The 19,313-nt window shown below is 41.5% G+C and overlaps 2 protein-coding genes across 3 annotated transcripts in view; one reads left to right on the plus strand and one right to left on the minus strand.

Moving 5' to 3' along the window:
• The window catches only part of TUT4 (terminal uridylyl transferase 4), a 45,149-nt gene extending 31,139 nt beyond the window's left edge, over positions 1 to 14,010 (plus strand). Inside the window, exons 20-30 of one of the 2 annotated variants that reach the window (XM_066556176.1) lie at positions 307 to 420; positions 1,543 to 1,620; positions 2,017 to 2,194; positions 2,549 to 2,596; positions 2,684 to 2,766; positions 4,139 to 4,254; positions 5,858 to 6,018; positions 7,005 to 7,102; positions 9,549 to 10,074; positions 12,269 to 12,442; positions 13,461 to 14,010. In XM_066556176.1, the coding sequence (XP_066412273.1) occupies positions 307 to 420; positions 1,543 to 1,620; positions 2,017 to 2,194; positions 2,549 to 2,596; positions 2,684 to 2,766; positions 4,139 to 4,254; positions 5,858 to 6,018; positions 7,005 to 7,102; positions 9,549 to 10,074; positions 12,269 to 12,442; positions 13,461 to 13,552 (1,668 nt within the window). In that variant the 3' untranslated portion in view covers positions 13,553 to 14,010. The remainder of the gene's footprint in view (positions 1 to 306; positions 421 to 1,542; positions 1,621 to 2,016; positions 2,195 to 2,548; positions 2,597 to 2,683; positions 2,767 to 4,138; positions 4,255 to 5,857; positions 6,019 to 7,004; positions 7,103 to 9,548; positions 10,075 to 12,268; positions 12,443 to 13,460) is intronic. The other variant, XM_066556177.1, reaches the window with a different exon arrangement.
• Positions 14,011 to 15,004: 994 nt separating this feature from the next.
• On the minus strand, positions 15,005 to 18,718 carry PRPF38A (pre-mRNA processing factor 38A). Its single transcript, XM_066556179.1, has 10 exons — positions 18,515 to 18,718; positions 18,273 to 18,432; positions 17,643 to 17,764; positions 17,416 to 17,501; positions 17,158 to 17,268; positions 16,504 to 16,616; positions 15,993 to 16,019; positions 15,818 to 15,915; positions 15,424 to 15,472; positions 15,005 to 15,338 (listed from the first exon to the last, which is right to left on the minus strand). Exons 1-10 carry the CDS (start codon positions 18,642 to 18,644, stop codon positions 15,296 to 15,298), a joined length of 939 nt encoding a protein of 312 aa, XP_066412276.1. The 5' UTR covers positions 18,645 to 18,718; the 3' UTR covers positions 15,005 to 15,295.
• Positions 18,719 to 19,313: the final 595 nt, after the last annotated feature.

A 19,313-nucleotide genomic window follows, 5' to 3' on the forward strand; every position in this document is an offset into this window, starting at 1 on the left:
TATGTTTTGGGAGTTTTGATTTGGGTTTTTTTTTTTTTAGTTTGGCACATTATAAAATTTTGTTTTAAGTCTTTTGGCTATGAAAAGCTTTTCTGTTTTTATGTTAGAGAAATTATGCTATGGATTTGCCAGATGGCAGTTGGCTCTTGGGTGTATTTATTTTTCAGGCTTCATAAAACAATTTTTAATTATGAGGTGAATGTACTTGCTGTTACTTATGGGGTTTCTGTTTGCTCTCTGACACAGTTATTAGTCTTGAAGAGTGAAATGTGCATTCAGCATTTTGTTTAAAATGTATTTTTTCAGCGCTGCGATATTGGTGATGCATCCCGTGGTAGTCTCTCTTCGTATGCCTATATTCTTATGGTTTTGTACTTTCTACAGCAGAGAAATCCACCAGTTATTCCAGTTCTTCAGGAGGTAGGTTCAGAAAATGAGGTTATGAAAATAGATGCACTTTTTCTTCAAGCCAAATATGAGAAGTCTGGGATTTTAGGATCAGAGGGGATAAATGAAATATGGGGCCCTTCTAATCAGCAGGTTCTTAACTCCCTCTTGGTTTTAGTAGGTAAAACTGACCAAGAAAATTAGATCAAATCTGGGAGTCTGTTGTGCCTAAGTTCTGCTATTACATTTACTTTGGGATTTTGGTCTTATGATGATATTTATATGCTGAACAGGATAGAAAAAAATTGGCAGGTGGTATGGAGAGAAGGGAATTGTAATTATGAGACTGCACCAGATGCTCTTGAAATGTGAGTCCAGTTCTTCAACCAGTTATTGTCAGAAGCATTATTTATTGCTCAACACTTTATCTGTAAGAGAAGATGTTTATTTTATTATTTGATGAGGAGAAAATAAGATAATTGATGCTTTGGTGCAACTTTAAAGAAATATTTCATATGTACCAGAAGACTTTACTAAGAAAACAATGTTCTGCACCCCCATTGTATGGGTGGGGAGAATATAATTATTCAGCTATCTGCCTCTACCTGGATACACTCTGGAACTCCCAAGTACCTCTGAAAATTACCCCTTTCTGCCTCTTTTGGTTTCTTTGTGCAAGAGGGAAATTGGCTTAAGCATTGCAGTTGAGACTCATAGACTTTCTTGCTGATCTTTAGTATCTGATACTTTAGTAGTGGTTGGGGGTTTTTATTTTACTGCTACCCCGAGAGTGCATTTAAATAACAGTGGAATTTCCTCTTGGCTGTGCTAAAGTCAAAATGTAATAGAAATCATATAAAGTCTCCTTGGAGAATCTGTGGGCTTGAGAGATGTTGGAATCTTGACAAGGTAATTCAGTCATGTTTTCTTAGTTGCAAGGAACAAGTAAAAATGAAACATCCAAATATTTTGAGAGGTACAGCAACAATGCAAAAAGTCTTTCAAACTTTTTACCAATGGGAAATTGTCTGTATAAGAAGTAATTGTTAAAATTAAAGTATTTATATTTTTATATGATTTTTTTACCAAAAGAACTGCAAGTATTTTACAGTGACTTTGAATTAGAGCAGTAACTGTCACTCTCTGTTCTGGCAGATATTTGATGGCAAACAGATTCCACAAAGAATGGTGGATGGATGGAATGCTTTTTTCTTTGATGACATGGAAGAATTGGTAATATTCTAAATCCAGAAGAGTAACTAAAATTTAAACCTTGCTTTTCAGGAAAATGAATAATTTTTAACAGTGTAATGTATAAAAGATTAATTTTATTGATTGATTAATTAAATTTCCATACCCATAGTGTTGCAACTTCCTGAGTCCTGTTTTGCTAAAAGGAATTTCTACTTTTGCTTGGTTTATTTTAAATAATTTCTAAATAACATAAATCAGGAAAAATACTTTTTATTCTTAAAAATAGTCCAGGTTTAGTCTTAACTGTAGTGATTTAACCTTACTTTAACCAAATCTTTCATAGTAATGAAGGAAAAACATGTAATTAGAGAGGTGTTTGAGGAGAAGCAGTGCTGCAGTGACTGTAGCTGAATAAATTCCTTCCCCTGCATGCAGAAGAAGCGTCTCCCTTCCCTGGGGAAGAACACTGAGTCCCTTGGGGAGCTCTGGCTGGGGCTGCTGCGCTTCTACACGGAGGAGTTTGACTTCAAGGAATACGTGATCAGCATCCGGCAGAAGAAGCTGTTGACCACCTTTGAGAAGCAGTGGACCTCCAAGTGTATTGCCATTGAAGGTACTCCTGCTGAATTGAGTCTCCATTCATCAGGAGTAGGAAACTGTTGCTTGAGAGGCTGTTTTCTCTGCACAGGATCTTGATGTGAGGAAACCACAGTCAGTGCTTCAAAAAGAAACATTCTTTGCAAGTCCTGCAGCTCACAAAATTGATAACTTTTACTACATGTCAGTGAATTGTTCTTCTTACTGTTATTATGGTTGACTAACATAACAATTTTAAAACTCTCAGCATTGCATTGCTATCATCTGCTCTGTGAATGCATTTAAAATGGAATTCTCTGCTTTAAGATAAAAAATTCTGTTGCAGCAAATTTTTTCCAGCTCTGATTTTTTTTCTCCCTTCTTTTTGCAGATCCTTTTGACTTGAATCATAATCTGGGTGCTGGAGTCTCTAGGAAAAGTAAGCTATTAATGTCTGCTAATGATGAATATTCACTGAGTTGTGCCTTTTCTGTTTTTTTCCAATAACTTTGTCTTTCTCCAATAGTGACCAATTTCATAATGAAGGCATTTATCAATGGGAGAAAGTTATTTGGTACCCCATTCTACCCAGCTGTTGGAAGAGAAGCTGTAAGTTCTCAGAGGTTTTAGTATGTTTTTCATTTTCTTTGTCCACTGAATTGATGCAAATCTCTTGTATGTGTTTATCCATTTGGTATGCACAATATGTGTAATTATGCCTTGTCTGCATGAAATTTATAGCTAAGTATTTAGCTCCTGAAATATAAAATAAAGTAGTTGGATGGGCAATGGGTATTACTGGCTGGTTTGAGGAAAGTAAGCTTAATTTATGTTTTGTTTTTTATAAAACCTCCCACTATATGAGGTTAAAGTATTGCAGAAAACAGCAAATTTGGCTGTAAAACCCAGAAATGGCTCTAGGAACCTTACTGGCTCTTCCTGTAGCTAAAGAAAACAGATCCAAGGGATGTTCCATTCTCTTTAGTTTTCCACTTGGTGGAGATAGTAAGGATTTCTGCTTAACCAAGGAAAAGGATGATGATTGATTTTTTTAACGAGTTGACCTTTAAAATTTGTGTAGTGAGTCAGGGTTAGGAATGCGTTCATGCAATATCATATTGGAGAAAGTACTGCTCTGTGCTAGAGGGTCCAGTCACTGATGTGTAGAGACAACTGGTTTTTTTAATATGAGCAAATAAAATACTGTAATTAGTATTTTAAATATCAACTTAGAAAGGCATTTTCTAAAACAGTTTAGAGAACTGTTCTCCCAGTGGCTTTTAACAGAAGGCTTTTGACTTTCTAAAGGATCTTCAAAATCTTTTGAAAGCTTTTAATTCCCTTCATCCTTCCCTATCTTCTCTTTTCCATTTGCTTCCTTTATCTGTGGGTTTTTTCTGAGTTTGTACCTCTGTTTCAGTACTTTCACAATATTTGTTGCTCAGAGGCTGTAAACCAGGCCTTTGTGCTGACACACATCAGAACTGCAGCAGTGCTGAGCAAATTCCAGGGGAGGGGAGTGCTACAGGTCAGTCTGCAGATGCTCCATCTGTTTCCCACCTGAGCTGTGTCCTGTCCAAAGGGATGTAATCCTGTCATCTGGGAAGGGACATTGGCTGCTTTGGAAAGCACACAGGCAGTGACTCAGATACCAAAATAGATCATATGCTAAGAAATTGTGCTCTGAAGAGCCTTTGGGGAGGTGAAAGGTGGGCAGCAGGCTGGAGCCTGGGGAAGCTGTTCTGCAAATTCAGCCTCTGTCCCTAAGACCAAATAGCCCAGAGTGCTCCATATCTCTGAAAAAGCTGCCATTATCAAGGGGAAGAAAAGCACCAGGTATCACCTCAGAAGTGATAACATTCAGGGAGCAATAAGAGATGAAGACTGACAGTTTGACTTTCATTCCTCAGTCTTGTAAGTGAATGGTTTATATTGTAAGTGAATGGTTTATATATTTTATCTGTCTGATGTGTTTTGATAGGAATACTTTTTTGACTCAAAAGTGTTGACAGATGGAGAATTGGCACCCAATGACAGATGTTGTCGTGTCTGTGGAAAAATTGGTCACTACATGAAAGACTGTCCAAAGAGGAGGAGGTAAGTAATACACAAAGCTATTGTGAAATCTTTGAGATTAAATCACGAGGGATTTGCATATTTGAAGATTTAATGGAAATAAAAAATTGCTGAATTGCAGAGAAAATCAAAGCTTCATATCTGATCCTCAACTTCCCATCTTACTTTTTCTTTTTTTAAAACAGTTTCTGATCACCTCTTTAAATCTGAAGTGTTTATGGAAGGACACACAGTAATATCAGCACTCTATGGTGTGTTAATATGTAGTTAAGCTTAACTTAAAACTTGGATCACTAAAATATCTTTTTTGTAGTGTAAACATTCAGATGGAGAACATATTACCTGGCTGCAAAATTTATGATGTGTTAAAATGGATTTCCTGTACTGGTCATCTTCAGAGGACAGTGTTGAATTTGAATTGTTCTGTAGATCTGATAATGTACATCTGCAAGGCAGGTCAAAGTTCATTTATTAAACTCTGGGATTAGTTAAAATGTACATAGGTGAGGTGGATTTCTGTAACATCATATCAGTGCCATGATGTTACAGAATCACCACATCACTTGGTGATCCTGTACTTGTACATTGATTTCACTTGGGAATTTTGGGTACAGGACTCCTGCAAAGGGAGTCCTTGGTACATGCAGGTCAGTGTTTCCAAGAGAGTTTAGTAGGAATTGACAGAAAATGTGCACTCCTCACTTTTTAGAGCTTTGGCTATTTAATGCCCACTCAGCCTAGGTTGTCTGACTCCTCTTAAAACCTGTTGAAGTCCTTAGAATGCAAATTATTCTGGGCTCTTTTATTTGCTCCTTGTGTTCAGTTGTGTGCTCCATAATTCTTCAAAGGATTCTTGGTCTCTTCCTGCTACAAAATCTTTATTTACAGCCTTTTGTTCAGTCAGCTGAGTTCAAGATACATGAAAGTGCACTGGAACCCTGTGGTCACAGGTGGACTATTTCTTTCAGATGCTTTCTGTACTACAAGCACATGGAATTCCATCACCTCTTTCCCTATAATTGCCTCAGGAAAAGTTGTGATCTGCTCTTCACACAAACTGCTTCTACAGCACAGCCACACAGAATCTCTCTCAGATTGTATATACAGCTCACATAATAATATTATTATTTAACAATCCTGCAGATACCTTGTGGAAAAAGACCTTTACTTCTTGTCTTGTCTCTCCTGCTGTTTTAGAACTGAGTGTTTGAAAGAGCCTCAGTGCTTTGTTGCACATCCTGTCTGAGCTCAGACAGTGACAGAGAAATGTGCCCTGTCCAGTGAGGGGGAGATTGGATGAAGGAGGTGCAGCTCATTTGTTTTGGGTATATTCTGACTCTGCAGTGGGATTGCTGCATAGAGCTGTTCCCCGGCTACCTGGCAGGCTTAGTTCTGCCCTAATACAGTCAGACAGCTTTTGGACAAGCCTGGGGAGCTTCTAACTTCATTAAGTGTATACAGGCTGTTAACCAGCCCAGAATCTGAAAGTGTGATTTGGGATTCCTGAGATATTTGTATTCTGGTACAGCTGTTGGTTATGTAACCATTCCCAGTACAACAGCTCTACAGAGATTATGTGTTTGTGTGTGGTTTTGTGATATTGCTAATAAAAATTATTGTTCAGGTTGAAGAAAAAGGAGAATGAGAAAGATGATGAAAAAGAGGTGAAAGAAGATGACAGAGAAACAAGAGAGAAAAGGTGTTTCATCTGTGGGGATGTGGGTCATGTTAGGAGAGATTGTCCTGAATTCAAACAAACCCGTCAGAGAAATAATAGTGTGCCAGGTAAGTTAGTTTATGTCTTAGGATAATTTGAAAGCTCTGAGATCCTTTTTCTCTAGGTTTCTGTAAAGACTTGATAATTATCTTCAAATCCTGCAAGTAATGTTTCAGTCACTGAAAATACAGCTTTTAGTCTGTGTTGCTTTTCTGCAAGAGGAGTAATGTCTCCTGAAGTACAGTCTTTGCATGGGTGGTAAAAATGTACTCAGCAGTAAAATGCAGTGTACTTCAGAGTATTGCATTATTGCATTGTTTGTCTTCCACTCACAATTGGAGCATTTCAAAGTAGTAATAGTCATAATAGTAACAATAGGAATAATAATAATAATAATTGAATGCATTTCCTCTTCCAAATATTTCTCAATGTTAGCTAACCCTCCATCATCTGTGAGAGGTAAGTAAATGTATTTTCAGCAAAAATCAGTGTTCCTTCAGTAGCATTTCAAAAAAAGCATACAGATGAATTAGGCTAAATCCAACTTTCAATTTACTGATAGTACTTAGAGAAGATTAATTGCAAACTCTTTCAAATTAGGCCCTTGGGTGCCTGTGGTAATTGAAAAAGTAGAGGAAGCATTCATAAGTGAACTTCAGAAGAACCATGCTTCTGTGTTCTGTTATCTTTTAGTCTTTTTTTAGTTTACTTTCTTTGCCCAGAAGTTTCTGCTGTCATTATTGCTATTTAAAATGCTGCTGCTTACAGCAGAAATATGGAAACCTATATAAACCAGAGCTCCAGCCTGATAGCAAGGTGAGCCTTGTTCCTGCTAGACTTTGTTTTACTCAAAAATAGACTTTGTGTTTAGCTCCTGTGCCTATTAAAGTTGTCTGCTGCCAGTAGACGGAAAAGTTTCCACTTAAAGGAGAGGAGAGGTGAAAGTGATTTACCTCTTCTGTGTCACATGAGAGTTAAGGTATTGCTGACTCCCAGTTCTGCTCATTATTCTGTCACCCTGTGGGTTTTATTAACACTCATGTTCCTCGATCAGGCACGCAGCTGGTCCGGAGCATGGTGAATTCCCAGCTGGTGGCTGTGGGCCAGCAGCAGGTGGAGCGACCCCTGCGCACCAGGCAGTCATCAGAATGTGTAAGTGCTGGGGGGGCTGCAGGGAGCAAAGCTGCAGCAAAGCAGCCATGCTGGGAACAGGTTTGCAGGGTTTTTCTCAACCTAGTAATGACAACGTTGCACTGTGCCAGTTAATGGAACTTTGATTTGTGATGCACTGTGTCTTGGGGAGCATTTATGGGTTTTCAGTATGGAAACCTCATAGTCAAGTTTGAGATGAGATAACCTTGTGATTTTGAAAGGGCAGATTAAGCTAGGATGCCTTTCAAATTCTCATATTCTGGCAGTGTTCTGGAGTTACTAAGGGAGATAAAGCATAGCTCATTGTTAACATGCTGGAGACTTAGGTTAGTGACAACCATGACTTTTTGTGGTTTGAGAGATCTGTCTTAAGGGACTGTCACATACAGACACAGCACACAGACACATTGAGTCATACTTCAATGAAAAGTCTGCCAGAGCACACTAGAAGCACAAGCAGAACAATAGGGAAATTTTTGACAGTTTTGTGCTAGAATTTTTTCAAGTCTCCACAGAGCTACATAAAATATGTTTAATCTTCTGAGTGGAGATGAGGAGCAGAGGGTATTTGTGCAAATACAACTGCTGGCATTTAATATTTTTGGAGCAGACAGTACAGCAGAAATTAATTTATTTTAAGCTGTTAATCTGAGAAGTATCTGCCTGCTAATGAAGCTGGCAAGTAAGTAAATATAGTAATCAAGGCTGCTGATCACTAATGCTCTTTGTTCAGTTTGCTACTTTGCTGACTGATCAGCGAGCCTTCATTGGAATGCTGTCTCCAGTAATGGAGATTTTATGACTTACAGTGTGCTTCTAAAGAGGGACTGATACAGCCCTAATCCAAGTGAAGGGCTGAAAATGCCACAGGAGTAGATTTTTTAGGAGCCTTATATTTCTGCCTGAGGAATTGAAGCTGGATGTGTGGGTGCACTCAGAGGCACACACATCATGTGCTCATTCTTGTGTCACCTGGATGCCATGGACTCTGTGTGTGGTGCATGGTTGTCATTTGGCCAGGATTTCTTGGTGAATATGTTCTGTCCAGGAACTGGTGGAGAAGAATGGGAAGGGGGAATATTGGTGGAGTAAGAGGGGGAGAGTGGGAAGCAGATCAAGAGGCTGGAGTGTATTATGCCTCCTGTCCTGCTGCTGGCACATTCAATGCATGCTTTTGGTGGGTTAATATTTGCAGAAATGTTGGAATACGTGTGCTTTATTTTTATAACATTTAAACTATTAAACTAGTGATCATCTTCCAAATCCCAGGTTTTACCTTCTCTTCCTGGTTTGATAGAAAGGTATAGGAGGCACTCATACAGGCACAGTTGGAATAGCAGCAGGGAGCAATCCCAGCTTGTGGGCTCCAGCTTTTGCCCAGGCACAGACCCACAGCGTGCTGCTGGAGGGGATGCTCTGGCATGGGCAGTCCTGCAGACACCTCTGTTTATTGGAGACAAGTGACTGCCAGTTTAAATGGACAGGTGAGCAGTCAGGGATAGTGACAAGCTGCAGAGACCTTTAACTCCAGGTGTTCAACAGCAGCTGAGGCTCTTGGCGCTTGGCTAGCTGCTGTAGTCTGTGGAGAGAGGAGTCAGTCTCAGGGGGAAAATGAGATCTGAGATTCAGGTTCTCCTCTCTGCTTTAGGTACCTGTCTCATTTGAATGTCTCTGGAGACACTTATTCCATCAGCATCTTGTCTCAGTGCTTAAAACCAGACTGGGGAATCCAGATACTGGCATTAAGTGTTGGCACATAAACTGAGTAACTCTTTTCCCAGACACTCAATTTCTTGAAGTGCTTCTCTGTTCAGTTACAATTCCAAACAGATAAAATAGCCTCATGCCTGTTTCTGTTGCTGTTGAAAGAGAAAACTTTGTAAGAGCTCTGCAAAGGCTGTAATAATTGCTATTACTGTGCCTTAAGCCATGGCCTAAGACCAGGATATGAAGGTGGAAACTGGGTTTTTGGAATTTGCATTTCTTGTTTAACAGATTTTTAAAAATGAAAGAAATATTAGGAGCTTACTTTGGAATTACTTAAAAAACTATGCAGTAATAAGAACCACTCTATTTAGAAGTAAGGCAATTAGTTAATGAGATCCTAGTCTGTACATAAGTAGGGTAGGAAAGACACTGATTAAAGATCAGAAACAAGTGTGTGAGGAGTCTAATGAAGAGCTTGGGACTAATATTCACTCAGAATGTTGTTTCTGATGGTGGGATGTGCCACATTAACAGACCAAATTATCTGTTGGTGAAAGTCAGTGTCAGTTGAGCTGCACTTACTGAAGCCAACAGGAACTTGGGTGCAGTGCTTGGGGTGTTGCTGGGGAGTGCTTTGCTGTTTTATAAATAGTCTAATGCAGTGGGTGCTTATTAAAGAAAACACCATTAAATAGCCAGTGAACTAATCAGAAATACATAACTTTTTTTTTTCCTCCAGTCTGATTCGCATCAGTCATCTTACTCTCCACAACCTCAGCAATTCCCACAGAATTCCTCTCAGCCAGCCTCCATTAACCAGACTCAGCCACAATCAATATCCCAGTCTAAGCACGTTCCTCAGCCACAGCAGGGTGCACAGCCAGCCCATCAGGTCCAGCTGCCTTTGTTTAACTTTCCCCAATCTCCCCCAGGTCAGTATTCCACCTTGCATAACCTGGGACTACTTCAGATGCACCATCACCACCAAATTCAGCTTCCCAACACTTCTTGGCCTATTCATGGGCCTGTTATTCACTCTGCACCGGGTAACCCTCCTCATTCTACAAATGTTCCATTTTCTATGAGATCTGGCAGCAGCAGCACCACAAATAACCAGAGCAGTGTAAGCTTGAATGATCCCAGTATCATCTTTGCACAGCCTGCTGCCAGGCCCATGGGAATCCCCAGCACTTCTCATGAGGGACACTGGCACAATCCTGTGACTCCAAACTCACTGGTGAACAATGGCACTGTGGGGAATTCAGGTAACTCTTCTCTGTTGTATCAAACCTCTCACACTTTGTGTACAAGTGTTAAGTGTTACAGGAACAGCTAACTCTTTCAGATTGTTTGATAAAAATATGATGCTTAAGAAACCAAATCGTGACTTTCACCTGTCTTAACATTTTCATAGGAAAAAAAATGAGAATTGATCACCGTAACCTTTAGGCATTGGTCCTGTCTGCCATTAATGGCTGTGCAACAATGAGAAATCCTGCATTCAACTGAGAAACCTCCTCATCATTGTTTGAATCACTCACATTTCTGTGAATGTGCTGACAAATAATGGATTCCTTAGACAATCATGGAACCATTAAAGTTGGAAAAGACCTCTAAGATCAACACATTGTTACACAATGTATTAGACAAATGCTGAGGTTGCAATCATGAACTTAGAGACTGGCAGAATTACAGTTGTGCAAGTTGAATATTGTCTCCTCACCTTTAGTACAGTATAATATGATCTTACCTATTCTGTTTTTTCATGTGGCTTGTCCTGCCTCACTTAACTTCCATAATCTTGATGTTGATTCCTGACATTACATTTTCCTGTGACAAGTGGGCAACAGCCTCTTGCCTCGTAGCAACCACTGGTATGTTTGAGGCTGAGAAAAAGCAGTATATAATGATTAAAGCCCATTCAGTTTTCTCCGCTACATGAACTGTGGCAGCTTCTAAATTTTAACTGTTAACCTTTACATCATTAATCATGGTGGTGGTCTTCTGATTTATTCTGAGTGTGTAAGTCCTCCTGTTTAAAAAAATAAATGCATAATATAATGTACTGGTGCAGTTGTTCATCCTGAGATGGAAATTCTGAATCTCCTGCCCATGCTTTCTCTGCACTAATGATGTGATTGTCAGTAACAGTAGATTTTCAGCTGAGTCTGCTGTTTTGGATGAGGAATAATTCACCAATGGGCGTCAGACATAAGGGGCTGGAGATACATGATTTTCTGTTTAAAGCTTTGTGGGGCATATATTTTAAAGGATACAGGAACTTCTACCCGTGTGTTTTCTGTGTCTCCAGTGTGCTCTGTCCCTACCTCTCCATTTTGGATATTCTCATCTGTCCCCTTCTCCAGCTTTGCCTTTCCTTTAAGCAGCTCCTTCCAATCCACATTTCCTTACTAAGGTAGCTGCCTTCTTTCAGACAAGCTCCATAAATTCGAATTCCTTCTCTGTGTGCTGTCAGTCACAGTATTTATTTCCCATGCCTCATCTTCCATCAATTTCCAACCTCATGACACCCCTTTTCCTAGTTCCAAATCATAATAATTTTCCTATTTGAAATTGAATCAGTTTTATTTCCTTTTTGGCTTAGATGCCATTAAGGTGAATGCACAGTAGAGATGAGCTGTCTCCTGTCTGTTTGAAGCATGGTTTCATACCTGCTCAGGACAATTTGACAACAGTAAGTTTGAGGAAACTTTGTCCTGGCTCACATAACTTTGACTTGAAAGGAGCTACTTAAATTTTCTTTTCAGTAGACAGCTGATTAGAAGTAGGACCATTAGAAGTATCAACACAGCCCTTTTTCATGCATACTCAAAAGCTGTGCCTCAAATTGTGGATCCTGCCTCCTTGGATGCTTGATTTCTCATCCTTAATGTTGCAGTGATATCAGAATTGTAACTGGAGTAGCTTTATAATTTGTATATTTATTTCCAAAGTTTATCTTTTTCTCTCTAAAACTATTTTTTAAGTCAGTCCAGTGATCTAGATAGCAAGTTTCTTAAGCATGTAAGTATTAGTGGAATTCCAGTGTACACCTGAGAGTTATTTCTTGCAGTAGGATAATAGTTTTCCTGTCACAGCTCTGTCAGTGATAGTGGATATTTGTGTGGGATCAAGCATTTGTGTGGGATTCAGCAGTTCTGAATATTGTTCAGACCTTGTATTTTTCATCATGAGAAAGTCATAAAAATAGTGAAATCATAGCTCTTGATTTTAATGTTGATTCATCCTCTCTCTTCCCAATAATTCTATTATAGTGAATAATGAAGTAATTTAGGTGGTAATTTTTACTGATGTATATTAAATTTTAAAAAAGTAGCACATCAGACTGATCACATTAAGTCCCCTGCAAACTGTTATTTAAGATGTAAATTGTATTTGTGACTTACTGTTTAATTATTTCAACTTGCAATGTGCTTTTCCCTTTCAATTGAAAAATAGATCAGGGTTTCCAAGGACAGTTTGGTAAAATGAACCCTCCTTCTGTCCCTTGGGACCATGGGACCCCTACCCATTTTCCTCTCCTCCGAGGAGCGTGGCCTTACAATATGCCTCAGAACTACATGCAGCAGGGAAATGCCAGCTACCCACCGAACAAACCTTTCTACCCTCAAGGTACTAGAACCAGTATGTGATCAACAGCTCATGCTCCATGTCTCTGTACTGTCTCAAAGGCTTTAAAAGCCAAGCAATCATGGAAATCCCTGAAAAAACATTCACGAATCCCAGAGTCAAATCAGCACTTCAGCTTCCTCTGTGGATGATGCAAATCCTTGTGGGAGGGAAGGGTTAAAACAGAATTCTGAAATCTGAGCCAGTGTGCAGCCTGTTGCACTTCCAGCCTCTTTGCTGCTGCTGGCTCACCTGGAGCTGCCTCTGCTTCAGTAGAGGTTAAGATGATTGGCCCATGAGCGTGTTCAGAATATGAAGAAATTTTTGTTGTAATTCATTTTATTTGGCTTTTGTACCTTGCTTTGTGGAATGACTTACATAGATAAAAACTTGCAAGACCATAGAATAATTGAGGTTGGAAGGGGCCTCTGAAGGTTTAGTCCAGCCCATCCACAGTCAGAGCAGCACTGACTGCAAAGTTAGGTCAGGCTCAGTTCACCAGGGAACTGGAAAAGACTGACTTGATTTCAACTCTGATGTTTATGAAAGGTGAAGGTGTTCAGTATCTGGCAGGATGGGGAAAGGCTGTAGGAAAAAGACCTTCACTACCAGAGAAACAGTGCTCAAATTTGACTTGGAGGATGTGCAGCTTCCATGCTGCTGGGGGTCACCTGGTGTAAAATGAGAGATACGGCCACCAAATCCTTTTTCAAAATCTAATCTATTGGCTCTAGCAGGGTTTCCAAGTGAAAACTGAATTTACTTAAAATCCTGAAATTACTTTTGTTAAATAACTGAAGTAATGCAACGAAATAATGTGTTTGTGATTGTTAGGGAATTTTGGAGATAGGATTAAAGTAATTCTACATTGTCCCATTAAATGGGTTAGGTGCACAGATAGCATTTGTGTGAGTCTAGTAAATGGCTTTATTTCTAAGTTAGGTTAGTACACTGAATATTGCCAAGCACTGTTCAATGTGTGATTGATTTGCTGAAGTAATTGTAATCCATTTTCTTTTAGCTGGTCCACTGATGCAGAGTAACCAGCGGTTCTCACTTCTGTCTCAAGGACACCCACACTTGAATCTGAATTACATTCAACAGAAAAAGTGAAATTGGATGGGATTGTGGGTGGGTGGGGGGAGGGGAGGAAGAAATTCAGGTTCTGATTTAAAATCTTAATGCAACATGTTTAGATACAAGATTATTTAAGACTGTTTTTAAACTGTATCATTTGTACATAGATATGAACTATAGTTTTTACTAGTATCACAAAACTGAGTGATACAAATTTCATCTATTTTATTACCCTATTTTTAAGGGGAATTGTGTTTTGTTTTATCTTGATAAACTGTAAAGAGAGAGAATTTTTAAAATTAAGTTCTTTATTTTCTATTAGCTGTATTCATACTTTGGTTGCTTCAGACTTTATATATATTGTTCTAAAAAAAAAATAAAATTAGAAGGGGATTTCATGTGTTTAAAAATTTGTCACTTCTATTCTTTACAGAACTATGTAGTGCCAAAAAACTTTTTAAAAAGAAAAATAAAACTGCAAAAAAAGGACATAAGATTTTTCCTCTTTTCTATTTGTATGCATGCTTGCTTTAACAGGAATAATAGAAATGGCTTTAATGTGGAGATCTTGGAAAGATGAGCAGTTTCAACAAGTGATACAAGCACCAGACCTGCTTTTTTCCATGCTGGTGTTGTTGCATGTGCTGTTGACAGCCCATGTGTGTGTTATCCTTGAAGGAGGAGCACACCTGTTTTTCTGTTTATCAGCTTTGCAAAACCATATGCTAATACTGTGGAAGAATTAGGCTGTACTGGGAAGCAGTTTTAAAGAGGGCTTTCCATAAATTCCCTAGGCACACTTAGTTGTGCTGTTAGCACTCCCAGGGCAATGTGAGAATCCTGCAGCCCTAAATGCAGAGTTCAGGGATAAACCTGCCTGTCCCTGCTCCTGAAGAAGGCCAGGATTAAAGACAAGGTACACAAGGGCTTAACACAACTGATTTCAAATGTACTAGAAGGAGAATTATATCCTCAGTAAGAGCCTAGTTATTCTAAATTAAAACAACTAACTTGACTCAGAGAAGGTAGAGCTGAACATCATCATGGTGTCAAATTCTGTTCCCAGTCACAGGGAGGCCACAAACTGTGCTCAAAGCAGTGATGAACTGTCTTTAAATATATTGAACTTTCTTCAGAAGAATGAATTAGTGCTTTGTACTGCTTTAACCTTCTGAACTCTGTGCTGGCATCACTAGAAGCAGCAGATTACACTGAAGAAGATTTTTACAAAGCACCCAATGATGACCACAGGTTGGAGAGCACTGGCAAGTGAGCTTCTAGTGAACACAATGGGTTGTGACAGCCTTGCTTCCTCTCCTGTCCTGGAGCTCTGAGAGGCCAGAACTGGGATCCCTGCAGTGTTTGTGACTGAATACAGACTTCCTTTGGCACCTGACTTTGACAAAACAAGGCCCTGATTTGAGAAGGAAGCCAGCTTCAACCAGGGGACATCTCAACAAATTACTATGAAGGAAACAGCCAGGAGCCTTTAAAGACAAAACTTTCTTTTTTTATTGCTCTTCTTTAAGTTTTTACAGGCTTCAAGAAAAACAATTAAAAAACAACCTTCAAATTCTATCACAAGGATGAGTAACTAACTACATAAAAAGTATCCTTAGCTTACCTTTAATAAAAAAATTCAAGACCACAAAATGAGAAAGATGATAAAAGAAAGGGACTGCTAAAGCAGCCAGTACAGAGTCAGCTGTCCTGTGGAGCAAACAGGACAGCATTAGACTGCAGCTCAAGGTCCTTGAACGGTGGGCTGGGTTTTGTTTCTTATTCATTTCCTCGCCGACTCTTTTTGTGACTTTTCTTAGATCTGAAACAGAAAAAACAAAAAGCCAATACTGTAGAACCTATCTTTAATTCCCAAAGTGCACTTCAGAAATAAGCTAAGCCTTTACCTTTCAGGTGATTTGGAATGACTTCTGTGTCTGTGACTACGGTGATGCCCTGTGAGATAAAAAGGCAATAGTTATTTCCATTGCCACTGGAATTCCTTGTTGTTTTGCTAATGCTATCTGCTTCTAGTGACCAAGTGTGCTAGACATTGCCAGAACAACCCTAGCTTTAACCAGGCACTCACATTAACCTCCTGGCAAGTATCTGAAAACTTACTTAAGACAATTTTGCAGCCATTAAAGGAGTTCCCCAGCTCTGCTTTCATGTGAGCAGCAGTTTTATCAGCCAGATTTAACACCTGTGCTACCATCTTGATACAGTGACACAGATTTTTCCTGCAGTGGATGTGCTGCTGATAAAGATTTGCCAGAGTGATTCTGGAAGTGGCAGAAGTACCTGGAGATTTAGATCTCGATCTGTGGCGCCTCTCCCGGGACCTGCTCCGGTGCCGTCTCGGGCTCTTGCTGCGATGCCGCTCCCGGCGCGGTGATGGGCTGAGGAAAAGGCAGCTTCTAAGAGAGCTGTGCCACAAATGCACATTGCTCACCTAAATAACAGAATTAAAGAGTACCTTCTTCTCTTTGGAGAGCGGCTGCGCCTGCAATTGGGGGAGAAAAGCAAAAAATCACTGAAAATCATCAGCAGAACAGCTGTTCCATTTCCCACATCTTCAGCAACAACACCAGGGCTTCTACTTCCTATGAGTGCTTAGGACTGGACCATGCAGTGAGCAAGAGTTTGGTGATGAATTTTTTCTGGTTTAATATCAGTAAGAGCAATTAATAGGATTTTCTCTGTAGCCTCTGGCTTACATGAAAACAAAGCACTTGGTTCTCCTTAACATCTTCATTGTATTGTCAAATTTAGCTGAAGTTGGCCAGCAAGTTCAAGATTTAGAGAATGACTGGAGAAACAGGCAGAGGGGTTGACAGTGGCTGTGCACTGCAAGTCCTCGCTTCAGGAAGTGCTAAGGGAACGGGGAGGTGTGGGAGGTTCTGGCTGAACTGCCACCTTCACTGCTGTGCTCCAGCTGCCTGCAGCACAACAGGTACACAATACTGGTGAAGGAAGAGTCCCCTCACCTCCTTGGGGACCTGCTGCGGCTCCGCCGGTACCGCACCACCGGAGACCTGCGGGGCTTGTCCAGGTCCCTGTAGCCCCTCCTGCGGTGGTCAGGAGATGGGATCCGTTCCAGCTGTAAACAAGTGGGGGAGGAGCTGTAAGTCCTGTTTCAGCAAGGTTTTATACTACCAATAAAGAGTTCTGAAAAATGAATATAAATTGCAAAAGCCAGGCAGCCAAGCTTCCCCATCCCCAAGTGTTTCTTACTCAGGAGTGAGTGGTGCTGCCCAAAACTGCCAAATGGAAATCAAACAACCACTTCTCATAGTGTTGGTTTTGAAGAAACACAGCAGCACTGACTGATGGCCACAGGACCTTCCATCATCAACTTTAGTTCTCTCCGTTACATAGGCATATAAATCAATTGGTCTAAATAAGCTTCACAAAGAGCAGACCCAGATTTGTGGAATTCAAGAGACAGGAAAACATGACAACCTGAGAGTTGCTTCAGGGTCCAAGTCCTCACAAGCTGCTTTTATGAAAATACGCTATGAAAGGAGGTAAGAGTTGCCAGCAGCCTCCCCTCAAATATCTGTCATAGGCTATGAAGTGTCCTAAAGGGATTCAGCTTCAACTATTCATTTCCAATACAGTTCATCAAACAGTTCACCAACCTTTTCATCTTCTTCTTCCTCCTCCTCACTAGATTCTACATCATCCATGTCTTCCTCCAGAGCACTAACACGAGGCTCAAGTTGCTCAGCTTCTTCCAGAACATACCGTTTCTAGAAGGAATTGCAACTTTATTCAACATAACCCAAGTAAGAACAAACACCTAAGGAGGCAACCACAGCTTACACAACAAGCCAGCAGCCAATCCAGCTACTGGTCTTGGTGCAGTCAGGAATTCCACAGCCATCTACATTTCCAACCTGCAGTCGAGGCAGGATGATGTCACAAACACGCTCCTCATGGAGTAGCTCATCAATAAATTCATCCACGTGCATCAGCTCAAATTCTGGGGGTAAAAAGTAGATTTAAAAGACAAAATTAACACTAGAGACTAAAGTAAAGAAGAAACATTTCAGACAACTTATATCAACAGGTTATGCCAGAATTTTAAAGATTTATATTGCTAAATAGATATGAGAGTGTTTACCCCCATTCCTGTTCTGACTTTTAATTTTCCTATAGTCGTTGTACAGCGGTTCCAGGTACTTGTAGCAGTCAATGGCAGTGCCTGTCAGTCTCATGTACAGTGCTCCAAGCATTCGGACATACCTGGGAAGAAAACCTTTCCATGGATCTCACCTTCCTCAGCAGTTTAGATAAAAAAGATTTTTTTCCCACAAGTTTCTGAGGAAAATTAGTAGATGGCCAGAATACACAACCATTTATATTTGCTCCATTGCTTCCTCTACACTATCAAAACCATAGTACACTTTACATACATTATGTGTGTAAGGGGACATTATCACCAACAAAAGTGAAAAAAAATACTGAAGAAAAAGCAGATTAACATGAATGCCTTAATGCAGCTCATTCCAAATACTTCAGGCAGAGGTTTGTTATCACAGACAGCACACGCCACAAAGATGAGCCCTTCCAACAGGCCAGGTGACAAGGAGAGCAGTCTTAAAAGCAAGAAGAAAAGCTTGGTTTTAGGCAAGCCCAGTTTATCAGGGCACACTGAGAGCTAAACCCTGCACTGAGGTTTCCCTGGCTGTTTTGAGCACTTCCCCTCGGTACAACAACCTCAACAAGGGGGAAAAAACACACTACAACTTACTTGAAGTCTTCGTTTTTTATGAACTCCACGATGATGTCTTTCTCGGGCTGGATCTGCAGCATCTTCAGCGTCAGGCACAAGAAGGGCGTGGGTTTAATGTTCCCTCCATAGACTCCCCCCACGTATTTCAGCTCCATGGCCTTGTCCACCACCAGCTCGGCTGCGAAAGGGACGGGCCGGGCCGTCAGCGCGGGCTCCCCCCGGTGCCGGCGCGGCCCGGCCCGACCTCCCGCCCGCCATACCCGTGAGGCCGAAGCACTCCTCCTTCCAGTACTTGGACTCGTAGATGCGCGTGCGGATGATCTTCTCCACCAGGTACTGCGGGTTGGTGCCGTGGATGCTGTGCGCGTCCTTCACCGTGCGGTTGGCCATGGCGGCCGCCGCGCAGCCCCCTCAGCCCCGCTCCAGTGAGGGCCCCGCTCCAGTGAGGGCCGCGCCGCCTTCCGCTTCCGCTTCCGCCTGCGGGGCGGAGCCGCCGCCGCCTCTGCCCGCCCCGCGCGCGCGCGCCGTCGGGGGCGGGGCTCCGCGAGCGCTTGGCGCGAAGTTCCATCGCGGCGCTGAGGGGACACGGTGAGCTGGGGCCGGGAGCGGGCTCGGGCGACAAAGCGCTCCCGGTGCGGGTGGTGACCGCGTACAGGGACCGGCTGTCCGGGGAGCCCGGGCACTCGCCCTCGCTGGAGATATCCCAGAACGGTCCAGACGTGATGCTGTGCAGTGTCCTCTGGGACGACCCTGCTGGAGCGGGGAGATGGGAGCGGGCAGAGCGCTGTGCTCTGTTCCAGCCTCGCTCGCTGTGTGAGGGGATCGGGCCGGTCAGGGGCCGTGTGAGGGGCTCGGGGGGTCCGTGGCTCTGCGGTGCCGCCGGAGCCCCTCGGTGTCCGCGCCGTGTCCCGCCCGGCCCCTCAGCCGCCATGTGCTGCCGGCGCTGGGGCGGTGAACGACACTGGGGGCTGTGAGTGGCTTTCCCCCGACTTTCCTGACGAAAATTCTTACTTAGGAGAAAAAAAAAATAAAAAAGAAAAAAGAAATTAAAAACCAACA

This window comes from Molothrus aeneus, chromosome 9, assembly GCF_037042795.1.
Source record: "Molothrus aeneus isolate 106 chromosome 9, BPBGC_Maene_1.0, whole genome shotgun sequence".
NCBI lineage: Eukaryota > Metazoa > Chordata > Aves > Passeriformes > Icteridae > Molothrus > Molothrus aeneus.